The sequence below is a fragment of the Varroa jacobsoni genome, unplaced genomic scaffold, assembly GCF_002532875.2.
Source record: "Varroa jacobsoni isolate VJ856 unplaced genomic scaffold, vjacob_1.0 scaffold_222, whole genome shotgun sequence".
NCBI classification, from domain to species: Eukaryota; Metazoa; Arthropoda; class Arachnida; order Mesostigmata; family Varroidae; genus Varroa; species Varroa jacobsoni.
This window is the reverse complement of record NW_019213124.1, coordinates 10,506-23,238: the sequence shown is the minus strand read 5'-3', so window position 1 is coordinate 23,238 and position 12,733 is coordinate 10,506. Positions and strand designations below refer to the sequence as shown.

Below are 12,733 nucleotides of genomic sequence, written 5' to 3'. Positions count from 1 at the left end.
TGTACAATTTGAACTCATTCTATCCGTTATCACTAAAGCTTCTTAGTTCTAGGCAAAACCTTAAAATTTAATAGATATTTGTCATTAGTTATCTATCTTAATTGATTTCTTATTCATCAATAGAGGTTTTCCAACATGTAAATTACGTTCGCTCTATTATTGTGTATTTTATCAATTTTTGAGCCGATTGTATAAAAAATAATTAAATTAAACAGCTTATGCTACTCGACAAATTAGCTATTCCATAATTTTTTCGAATTACTATTTTCGAATATATCTATCTATATGCACTATTTTTTTTAATAAATGACAGCTTGTTAGATTTGATTTTAATAAACCTTTGTTTTATTTATTATATTTACACATTTTGATTAATCCTCATCAATTTTGAAAAATCGTCATTGGCCATTCCGTTTTTATTTTTTCTGACTAATACTAGATCATATCTTATTATTTCTTGGATTTTTTTCAAATTTCTGAAAGATTTGAAATTTTTCAGCGAAATAAAAGTAGTTAAATAGTAGAAGGAGTGAATTATAATAGCAGGATAGCGTGAAAGCATTTGTTTAGTTGGCACATTAGAGCATAGGCTTTTTGCCTCTCTGTATTTTCATTAAGAACAAGGTCAGCTTCTGGGATATTACCAAGAATATTTTACTTGCCGGGCTGATCTGGGCGTAATGAGGTACCTCAAGCAGGGATCATCGTCGTGCGAGTCGGGAAATGCTCGTATTTCCTCGTAAACAGCAAGGCAGCATGCGCTTTCCGTCCACGTTGTCTGTTTTGACCGCTTGGTGGGCCTTTGTGACTTCTGCTTGTTATTGCTGCTGAAGAATGTCTGGTGGACCCATAGCGAAAGCAGGGTCAAGCCGCCCTCGCGGTCTCTGGCAGCACCGATTCTCTTACCACCGCCGCTGCAGCTGCTATTTCGCCAGTGACTCGATCGTACTCTCTCTTTCTCTCTGAGAGGAGGGCAGAAGCTGATGAAGGAGAGTTTTGTGTCGGGGGCCGCCATCGCTGCTAAGTCACTTCCAAGCAGTTCTTTGGTGTGAGCATCGTCCCTTGTTCCGCTAGCGGGGGTTCCTCCGTAAACCGAGCTTGTTCGTTTCTGTTCGGCGAGGTGCCTTTCTTCAGCTAGAAGAGAAGGCAGCGTTCGTCTGCTACCGACCCGCCGCTACTTTCTCAGCTGCCCCTCGCCCGTAGCGGTGGGTCTACTGCTTATGGATCCCCTCCAGGATTTCGCTCGCTAGCCGTCCTTTGTTCGAGCTCTATGCGTACAAGCGAGGGAGGGTTCTTCGTTGGCGGACGACAACGACGGGTGTTCGCAAGATGGCTCATGTAGAGTGGCGCCAATGGTAGAGTTGTTCTGCGCCAGCTGCTCTGCTGCCGCTGCCACGAATCTTTGTACTGCTGCTGCTTCTGCGGCCGTTGTTCACTCTGCTGTTGTTGTTGCAGTTGTTATTGTCGTCGTTGTTTTCTCTCATGGTTCCAGTTGCTGTTGTTGTTGTTTCTGACATCGTTGTTGCTGTCGCCGCCGCCGCCGCCGCCGTAGCAGCCGTTGCCGCCGCCACCGCCACTGTCGTCGTCGTGTGACTGCGCTCTGGTACGATGTGGTTGCTGCTCGCAAGTGGATGCGCTGGAGGCGCGGTGCACGACGCTGCTTAGCGCGGTGTCGCGGCAAGTGGTGTTCGTGCGACGATAAGTGAAGTGAGTGCGACGTCGAGCGCAACGGTAGTGGCAGACGGGGCTGCCGACGGCGTTAGACAACGGTGCCGCCGTTGTGTTGGTCGTGGTGGAATAGCCTAGCTCGCAAGCGCCTACTGCTTCTGCGGTTCATCTTCAGGCCGTTTCGGCCTGCGGGTGCTGCTGCTGCTGCCGCCTGCGATCTGCAGGGCGCTAGCGAGCTGGGAGCGGCAACCAGGCACGAAGTCACGCAGGCATATCGAGCACTGGTCGCTGTAGGTGAGGCAAAGCCGAAACCTGAGCGGAATTGGCAATAGTTGCTAAGAAAGGCAACGACACAGAAAAACAATAGGAAGAAGCACGGAAGGAAGCGGTGCAGAGGCAAGCAAGAATTGCCGTGGCAGCACTAGCACTTTAGAGAGCACGGAAAGTAGCGCGTGAGTGTTAAAAAAAGTGTTGAAAAAGTTGTGGCCTCGCTGCTGGCGGTGTCGAGTGCACTCATAGAACAGAGTGGACAAGCTTAAGACGTGCAGCTAGAAGGGGGTTGTGGTCGTGGTGCTCGCGCTGACTGCGTTTTTGGCTGCTGCCATACTACTGTCACTGTCACTGCACCGTTGTAACCCACTGCTACAATTACTGCTTCTGCTGGTGCAGCTGCCAGCAAGGTCTAATCTGTCAGCTGCTGCTACACGGCGCGAGTAGCGGTGAGACGAGCGAGTTACGGCGATCAGTGAGGTTTGCCAGTGAATGAAAAGACCTATCTTGAGCTGCTTGTGTTTGCTAGCTGATATCGTTCGACCTGACTTGTCGACCGCCGACGTTGCGAAGTGGCGGCCGAAACAGCTCGGACGCAGAAGCGGCAGTGTAGTGGAAGATTATTGCAGCACAGTCAAAGTTAGTGGTTGAAGTCTGAGTCGAGTCGGAAATAAAATGGAAGTGTAGCAGTAGCAGCGGCAGCAGCAGCACTTCTGCGCCACAGTTGCGCGGGGCAGTCGGTCATAGCTGTTGAGATTAGAGGAAGCGCATCTGTGCTAGCGAATGTTTTGTGTAAGTGTGGGCCATAACGATCCATAAATGGGATAGTGATGACGGTGGTGATAACAGCGATAGCTAGGTAGTCGTTGAAGTAGTAATATAGGCAATGCGTGATCAGGTCTAGTGTCCGTGCGTGTGTCTGTGTCCTCATTGTATGCCTTATCGGTATCTGATTCGTGCATCGCGCACCCACCAGCAGTGGCGGCGAGGGCACTAAGGCAGCAGCCATGACCGTGAGGGAGCCGAACGGTAGTCCCAGCAGCAGTAGCAGCACAGAAGCACGACGACCACGGCCGTGGACAACGGACAGCCGAAGAAGCAGACCGCACGTCCGCGGGAGCGGCAGCGGCCAGCCGCGCTGAGGGCTAGCTCGGTGGCGGCGGCGGCGCAGCGCCCACATGGCAGGAGGCGGCGGAAAAGACTTCGATTCGCCAGGTAAAGTGTACCTGTGGGTACGTACAGCGCTTCCAGTATACTTTTACTGAAAGTGTCCACTAAAGGGAACAGCATTATTACAACAAAAAGGTCTGCAAGGTCGGCTTACGCTGACGGTAAACACAAATCTATGACGTTGGAACGCTGTGGTACTCTCAGTGAAAAATGAAATGCCTCCTCGAGAGAGTAGATACGTGGTTTAAAACGAGCAATGAGTGGCAACGAGAGGTCTATATGGAATACTGATCCAATGACGTTGAATACAATTATTTATTGTAATATTAATTATTGGCATAAAGGTACTCATTTTTCGGTTATGATATTCTCGAGACAGTGTATTTAGATGAAAATTCCAGCTTTCGAACCAGTTCTTGTCAAACAGGTTCACGAATGCATCCGACCTTACCACTAGAAAAGCACTCGGCAGGCCTAGTCGGAAACAATACAGGTTAACTGGCGCCAAATTGCATGCGTACCATGTGGTAGTAGTAGTAGTAGTAGTACACATTGTGAAAATATTTATTGCGGGATTCAACCCTACAGACGGGCTAATTAATCATTAGCAGTACAAGTTGCAATTGCCTCCTAACAATCCGCATCCTTGATGTATTTTATTGTGCTGTATCGGCCTTCTTTTATGCTCATTACGCTCTATTTACATAAGCCAGAAATCCTTCAATTTATTATTCTTCATATATTATATTGTAGATATACCTACACAGTTGAGTCAGCGTAGGATAGGGCAGGATTGGTGCATTTTTTGTAAAAATTATTTATTTATGTCAGCAGTTTTTACAGTTATGTATGCTATTCAACCATAAATTTATAATCGAACTACATTAATGGAGTCTAACAGTGCCCCTGTAATGGTTATGATCGTCTAACAAGCGACTTTATCTTAAATCTGTCAGATTCAAACGTGTACACAATATATGTGTGTGCACGAAATCGGCTAACAATTTTGCCTTCAATAAAGGCAAGACGTAATGTTTCGCAATCAATGAAATTAGAACCTAGTTCATTCGCTCTACCGATGTAGGTGTTAATGTCACTCAATCGGGAAGACACGCTCTGCTAGCACTAGTATTACTTTATATTAAGAACACGTCCGCTTTACCATAATCGTGTAGTTTTGTTGCTGTTGTCATTGATGTCATACCTGAGAAGAGATGGCCTTGTAATGTAGCGTCGTGTACATGGACTAACACAGCATGGAGAAACGAACAGATTGACTGCTTAAGGCCGTCAGTTCTTGTACGGAAGGTCTGGGATTCGGTTTATCGTATTGGCCTGGCTTAGCAGCACTGACTTTGATATGGGATCTTCTGGGGGATGGAGGCCGTAGCTTAAAGGTTAGACCATATATATGCGTTTGCAAGGCCCTGTACATCGCGCTGTCCTTCCCTAACCAATCTGTTTAGCTTTCAGAAAAGGGCAGCAGCAAACTTAAAAGAGGTAATAATAAAGAGGACTCCGCCTAGTTAACAAGGGAAAGAGACAGCAAAAAAGTAAGGAAGCAGACTGGTGCTATCACCACCGCCACTGGAGGCCACGTGGACGGGGGTTTGAATCGGGAAAATGAAGGCAAGGTAGTTTATATACATCTGGTAGCTATAAAAGAGACCGCAGCCCATTTTTACCGTTCGGTGACTCTTCATTAGAGCTAATGTTGTTTTGACGGAGATGCTCTTGCTTCTGCGACAACAAATTTTTGATAATAAAAGAGAGAAAACAACGGAAATAACTTTTGCGTTAACGTGGTAATAATGGTAATTGACAAATCATCATGGCTGCATACGTCATAATTCAACTAATCCACAAGGCATTTGCCACTTTCACAATTTGCAGCGTATTTATCCCTTACGAAAGGGGCAACGCAACCATGGGGATCGTAAGCACGAGACAGTTGATACAATATTTTATAATTAAAAAAAAATATTGTTAACTATCAAACATTAAAGAATATTGTCTATAGTTGTCTACTGTGTCTAGAAAAGAATTGTGATGAACCCCTCTTGCACAACTCTCGCTCTGTAAAGACTTGACTGGTTCGAAGGAGCTTCCGTTCTAGGCTCGTAAAGTGTGCAATGGTTCCCGCGGGCCGCGTATATTATGCATAGCAACATACTAAACTGGCAATAATGTCGACACCAAGCCGAACCTATGTACGCGCTATAAACGTATCGAAAATGGCTATAAACTAAATACTAATAGGACCATTATAATAATTATCATTACACAATTATAGATTTCGCATTGGGGTAAAAACGCATTTATAATCGACTAAAGTATCATGTTAGCGTGCTGACAGGTCGTCGGAGAAACTTGACCATTAGCATAAGATGTTGTACTGTGTCAATTCCATTGTGAGAATATATGATGCGACAGATGGTCAATAACGTGCTTCTCATCAATTCATGAAGCTTATCTATATTTTACTTGAAAAGCATTCTTGATCTCAGTACACAGTGTCTTCTTCTACAAGTCAAGTCGCCATACTGTTACGTGTTTCGTAACTTAATGTAAATGTTTGCCAACAGTGAAGGTTCATAAAAACTAATATCACTACAGGGCTTTAAAACAGGACGAGGTGAAACAGGACTCGATAACACTGCTGGCTGCCTTATCTTTCTATACTTCGAATTTTGTGTCCAGCATCGTCGTTAGAAATGTCGTCAGACGGATGGTTCCCAGCGCGGAACAAACCACGTGTGTTTATTCCTGGATTCGAACCTAGACCACACTTGCATCACAATCATTCTCATCTAATATTAAACATATTGATGCCGGTTATGAAATAGAAGACAAAACTAGAAGCCTCTAGCTTTGAAGGAGGGACCAAGATAATAAACCATTATTTGTTTCCTTTTCGTCGATATGGGTCGATAATTGCGCCGATGTTTATATAGTATGCCTGACAACTTTGCAACCCGTTTGCCCCGAGCAAAAAAAATATTTTAGAATTTTAATACAATCTGAACTGATTTTCACCTAATCGCTGCGAGTTAGCAAACAGCGAAATAGTATTAAAATGTATTTCATTATTGAGCTTTAAATAATACAAAAGCCCTACACCAGTAGGAACGCATCAGTAGGCAAGTGGTACTACGTAATTTAATGCCTCTTTTGCACAATATTTCTAGCGTAGTTGTTTGGGAGCACGTTCTATTTTGCCTTACAACGGTACGTCCTGTTAAGAGATGATATTATACATTGTTAGATACGGATTGTAATGACCAAACTTTTATAACCTTCGTGACATCAAAGAGACAACGCGTAGTAATGATTATGGCTTCGATCGTCCACACCGGAAAGACACGTTTTAACAGACTCAATTATTTTGAAATTTCAATAATCGAACATGTATTGCTAGGCTAACCGGTACATGCCAGAATTTTGCCATTGACTAAACGCTAGCTAAATGTAATATACAATAACTAACACATTACTAAGGACAGTATCACCTCGTGGTTAACTAATTGGACCTTTAATGATATTTTGTACGCTTCTTTGTATTTCACTGCCGTACTGTTAGGCACAGCAACAGCGATTACCAATCTCTTCACATACCATATAAGCAACGATGGAAAACATCGTTTGTGTACGAGGCAACACCACTGACGTCCATCTGCGCGCATCCGGCTAAATAAAGGGTGTAGCTTCTTCCATCATTTGACAGGAAAAAAATTGCGTTGATTTCTCAAATGAACGACCTCGACTAAACGGGGAAAACATTTCTATGATACTACGTGCTTCGAGAATGCATTGTAAGCGCGTTATAGCTCCCTCTACCACTTTCTCTCTCTCTCTCTCTCTCTCTCTCTCTCTCTCCCACACACAAACATGCATGCACGAACGCACGTACGCACACACACACATACACGTGGACGATGTGACTCGCGCGTTCTCAACTCTTCCCGTTTCAGTTGCACCTGGCATGTGGATTTGGCCCCGCGGCATTGCAATAGGTTCCCTTATATCCATATCCCGCATTGGTTTCTTCCAAATTGGAGAACCACAGCTGGGCAAATACAATGACGCCTCATGTATATATTGGTTGCCTGATATGTTGTTATTAGCTAGAGTCGTCTATAAGCAAGGCAGAGACAGATTCATCGATAGATATATAATGTTATGTACAAACATACAAATTGCCTAATCTCCTGGCAGGTATGTTTTTCCGTACACCCATTTTGTTTGTGTGAGTTCATAATGGGTGCAGATATTATCACCGTGGTGTGACCTCGGTCCTACTTTTGGTTTCGGGCAAACCTATGGGGCTCCCGTATTGCAGCAGAGAACCTTTAATGTCGCAGTTAACTGGGCAGAAAATCGTTTGGCCTGTTGATACCAACGGCCGTAAAGCGGCTTAGAGAAGCTCGATCACTACGTTGTCCGGGTATTATATGTGCACACGTAAAGTTGCACCCTACCACTTGAAAGCAATTATCTAACGGTCTGTAATTATAAACCAGTCACTTGGCCAAATGAAAACGCTGGAATCATATACCCTATTGAACAATTACTAGTAGTATGGACCGAGTCGGATTGAGTTATCAAACGTTCGTGCATCCGCCAAATTAGAGTAAATATCTGGAATCTCGATGAATTCTTAATGAGATGAGCTGACGAAGAGTTCGATAAAAGCCGGGAAGCTAGCTAAAGTTTTGGGCTTTGTGATCATCGTGAAATTCATATGTTATACGCATCAGCGTATCATAGAAATAATTAAACTGTTAAGTGTTATTAAATTAACTCAAATATGAACAGCGTAATCGTTGGACAATAGTGGATCTGAAAAGCAGTATGATGAGTACGAATACCATGTAGTTCTCTGGGCATGAATCACTTGTAATAATAACGTGACGCGAGGCACTTTACTGATTTTAAGTATATAAACTATACTGTGAATTTTATGATCATTACATACGTATAAGACTATCTTAACAATTTGAGTGCTCTCACTTTGCTGTTCTCTATCGTTTATCTTCCCACATCGTACTAAGCAGTTACTTCAGCGATGTAAAATAAAGACTCTCAAACTTTGAGACAGCTGAAGAGTACCTAACATAGCGTTCACAAGCATTAAGCGTTTTCTAAACGCGACTTGAGATTGTCAGTGAATAGTTACGCTTTCGGTCCAACATCAATGAATTAGAGGGACATTTAGTGCGAAAGGGCCACTAGTTTTGTTGTGTTATGAGTTCCGCATGCCGCACCGTCTGTTTGACTCTTGAACTGTTCCGCTGCCCCCACTCAGTAGCGTAGCCGTTAGCCTTTTCACAAATTTTGCAGCTGCTGCTGCTTCGGAAACTTCAATTTCTTTAATAGACACTGAGACAAGCGTTAAATGTAAAGCAGCCCGGACGTAATAGCGACAACGATATGATGAAGTTCAAGTGGAATAGAGTAAACAGATGGAATTATGTTCTAACACAAACGTGCGTTTAAAAAGACATCCGTTTAGCTCATTCTTATCATTTCTTTAAGAGGTTTTAGCTGTCCTACTATTGTCCTCCGATACCATTCGGTTCTTCTTAGGGGCGAAGAGAATTTTCTAAAAATTATTTGAAAGTTATCATATCAGTTCTAAAGCTATTTTATTATTTAAAGACCGAATTTTTTACCGAAAGTTTAATTATAAAGTTTTAGATATTCCGCGAGAGTAGAAAATATTGATCTATTACCGAACACTCATATACAACTTATGAGCTTTGTTTCGAGGAGATCTAGATTTGTAGCTTTAAATATAACACCAAAAAACTAATGGTTTCCGAGACTCCTCTGATTGCCACGTTAGCTTGTCAGTGAATTGCTTCAGGCTGTTTTTCGGGTTCCTCTGTACGAAAACCGGCAGCCCCTTTAACGATGGCTGGCTATTACGCAGATGGAGCTTTGTCCTCGTGATGATGTAGTAGTCACGTATCTACTAAACTTAGATGCAAGTGAGACGAACTAGATTAGAATGACTTCCATTTTTCGTTTGTCTGTAGTACCTTAGTCACATAAGAGATAATTATCCAGCTAGGGTATGACCTATGAAAAAATGTGTATTTAGTTATATCGTTTATACATACGCGGTCCCGTTTCTGTAATCACAACCGAAAACTGAAAAGTGTTTCTTCGCCATCTGCCAAATGTCATGTGTATCTCGTTTCTATTAGCGTTATGGATCGTTGTGGAAGTCTAAACCCACACAGTTAATCAATTTTCCGAGATAATTTTTTCAAAGAAACTGGCACATTGCCGTGTTTGCCGCCAATAAACCACATTAGCTTGCCAGTAGTGATCCCTATCTCTTAAATAACTAAGAATGACAAGCGTTTCCGGAGTGTTGGTACATTCACAAAACAAGATATGGCGTCATTGTTGCGGCATTCTTTTCACCTCACAGTTTTACATCGTAAGTGCAGTACATGTACTCTGTAACTAACGATTTATGGCTTCTTCTTATTTACGGAATCGTTCTGGCGTATACCGTGATTTTTTTAAAGAATATGGCACATTTGGTCAAATAGCTGGGTTTTTTTTACTTTGCGCAGCTTTGGGGCAGCCACTGGTCATTTTAATGGATCAAGTTCATAGCGATCAATGTTATATTTCGGAAACGAGTTCCTCATAGCCAAATAATGAAGTTATTTAAAATAACTGAGCAAAAGGGCGAAAGAAGCGTTTCTCTGTATAGTGTGCAATCTCTAAATTGCCAATAAAACTTTTTTGAGTCGAACTTTTCATATATATATATAGTTAAAGGATTATTTGTTTTCTTGTAATGGCATTTCTCAAGCGTTTTTTTTCTTTGACAAACAGCAGTGGGCTTGCACACTACAATACAGGGTGCTGTCTTACATTTATTAAAATAAAATTAGAAAATTATAGCCACTAATCTTCTATTAGTTACCCTGCCGAACGTTTGATGTCTAACTGTGGCAAAAAAAGATACTCGTCTTTTGTGATACCTAGTAGGTAGTTAGACAAAGCTTTTTCGGTCTCTTCGGGCTATTTTTGCAAAATTCCTACGAATCTGACGATCGCCTGATTAATTTACAGCATCTTAATACCTTAGCTTTTGTTCGACTGAGTTTGAAACAATATTTTTCGCTACAGGCCAACTCAGCCGCGCCATTTCTGAACCCGGCTGTAATTGCCGCTTTAGCGAGTACAGGCTCCGCCATTCCTGTCGGATCTCACCGTTGTGCGCCAATTCCTGCTGTGTCATGGCGGCATCATATATGTCACGCAATTCTATTCATTCAAGTAGCGTTCTACTCGCTTGGTTTGACCCACCGATAAGCCGGAGGGCTGTCTCTATTCTACGAAGGACCAACGATTATTTCAGTTTATTTTAGCAGCAGTCGTTCCTGTGCAATACAACATCTATATAGCCTTCAGTCTGTATAGTTTTGACGTACAATGTCAAAACAAGGTGTACATTTGCTTTACGGGTGAGCGCTCCTTCTTACAGTCGTTCAGGGGTATATGCGATTTGGGTGCTGGGTTGAGCACCGCCGCTGGCCGTGAGCACAGCGCTTGTGAGCAGGGCAGTAAAACTAACGACTAAAAGAAGTGCGCTGATTTGGATCGTCTGCAAAGAAGTAAGTGAAGTTAAAGAGTTTCACCTCTATTAGCAGAAAAACTGGAATGAGTTATTTGCGAGAATGTGGTAAAGTAGGTCTACCATATACATATACAAACGAATGAGTGCGGTACAAACTTAGAGTTAATCGATTCAAATCAGACGGACTATTTTAGTCTGCTTTTGAAATATCAATTTTGGTTGTGCACTATTTCGTATTTCTACGCTTGAATAAAGATGCATTGAATTCGAACTAAGCTTTCTTCTACAGAGTATAATTCATTGTTTTATTTGAGGCTACATTGTATTTCCAGTTATTGTTCCTTCTTAGAAAAAAAGCCATTTGACGTAAGTTTACGTCGCGGTTTTTCCCCTTAGAATCATATGTGTGTACTGTATTGAACTTTATCAAAATCACTTATTTGCATTTTCATACACTCACCGTTCTGGTCCGACGGATCCAATAGGAATATTCATAAAATTCTGATTGGGTATTTAAATCGTTGCTATACAGGAACAGCCTAAAGTGAGTGCGCTTATTCATCTTAAAAAGTGTGAACAAGAAATAATCTTATGCATTCGTTCACACGTTTCTAAATAGTCGTAGAGTGCTTTCGGCTAACGTTCTTTATTGCCATTGCTGGACCTGTAATTTCAGGGTTGGGCGGTGGCCTACCCGCGGTGGCTGGTGCAGGTGTTGGGGGAGGTGGCGGAATGCGCGGAGAACACCGGGAGCGCAAGTCGAGTCGCGGCTCCAAGGTGACGAGCGGCCGGGCGGCCCTCGACGAAGATCGAATAGCAGACAGGATAGTGGTAGACCGAGTTGACCGAATTGACAGGACGGACCGCGAAAGAGATCGCGGGGCCCACCTAGCCAACGCTAACCTCAGTGCCATGGCGGCGCAACAGATCAACAGCCCCGGAGTTCCGCACTTAATTACCCCGCCCCAACAACAACAGCAGGCGCAATCCCAACATCCGCACCAACAGCATAGGATACCATCTGAACAGCATCGTAGGTAAGTGCCAGTGCCTACCAATAGCGCTGCCATGACCACCATCACCCGGCTCGTTTGGTGACATCAACATTCGGACCCTTTAATCACCCACATTTTTTTGTCATCCCTGACGCATTTTTCTAGTACCGCCCGAGACAGATCCCGTGAGCGTAACAGTCTAATGAACGCATGTATAAGTGGAGGATAAGACGTCTAAGCTGATTTCGGTAAAAGTTGAGGCGTAAAAGACTGTTTGGCATTATCTGTATATTATATATATAATGACAAACAATTAAGTTGTTTCGTAATAGGAGAATATTGAATGGTAAGTAAGCAGGAGTTAATCTGGCTAAGGCTCGGCCCTCTTTTTGGTAAACGTCTATTTAAGAATGACAAGGAAGATCGTCACACATGTCGAAAGAAAGATTCAAATGTATTAATACATATTTAATTTCAGCAAAACTAGTACTTATCCAGTGTCCTGTCAAATGTGTATTTATACAACATTAGAATTGCCATTTGCAGCAATATATTTGCTTGCACCATCTAAAACAAAGGACTGGTAACAGTTTCGTGCAGAAGTTATATTATGGGCATATTCGAAACGAAAATATGTGATTTGTTGGCATCTTGCTAGGTTTTTTTTTGTAATGTTTACTTGTAGAAATTCAGAAGCTTGCTATTGAGAAGTTTAATATCAATGTTTTGGCTCCATCGGAAACCCACTGCGAGCATTGGGCAGCACTCGAGCTGTCGTGACATACTAATGGTCAAATGTTTCTTAATGTATTTCAAACTGCAATCAATGAAAAGCGATGGTTTTCACTCTCTCAAGTTGAATGACTTCAGCATCCTAGTGAGGTAATTCGATCGCGGCCTTATCCCAGTGACGACATGCTTCTTCTATATAGAATGCTAATGTTGCTGCCTATCCGTGTCATTTTGTAGATCTGTGATCTGCTTTCTGTTTATCATAATGATAACTTGAGAGATATTACTGCTACTT

At 42.7% G+C, this 12,733-nt stretch overlaps 1 protein-coding gene across 4 annotated transcripts in view; it reads left to right on the top strand.

Annotated features, from left to right (window-relative positions):
• The first annotated feature begins 119 nt into the window (after positions 1–119).
• Positions 120–12,733, top strand: part of LOC111273750 (histone-arginine methyltransferase METTL23) — a 22,630-nt gene continuing 10,016 nt past the window's right edge. For 2 of the 4 annotated variants that reach the window (XR_002688016.2, XM_086973616.1), the window contains exons 1-2: positions 120–3,153; positions 11,388–11,748. Coding sequence is in view for 3 of the 4 variants with exons in the window: in XM_086973616.1 (XP_086829742.1) it covers positions 3,117–3,153; positions 11,388–11,748 (398 nt within the window). In the remaining variant the exon portion in view is untranslated. Of the gene's footprint in view, positions 3,154–10,618; positions 10,749–11,387; positions 11,749–12,733 lie in introns of those variants that run through there. The other 2 variants (XM_022855660.2, XM_022855662.1) reach the window with 2 other exon arrangements.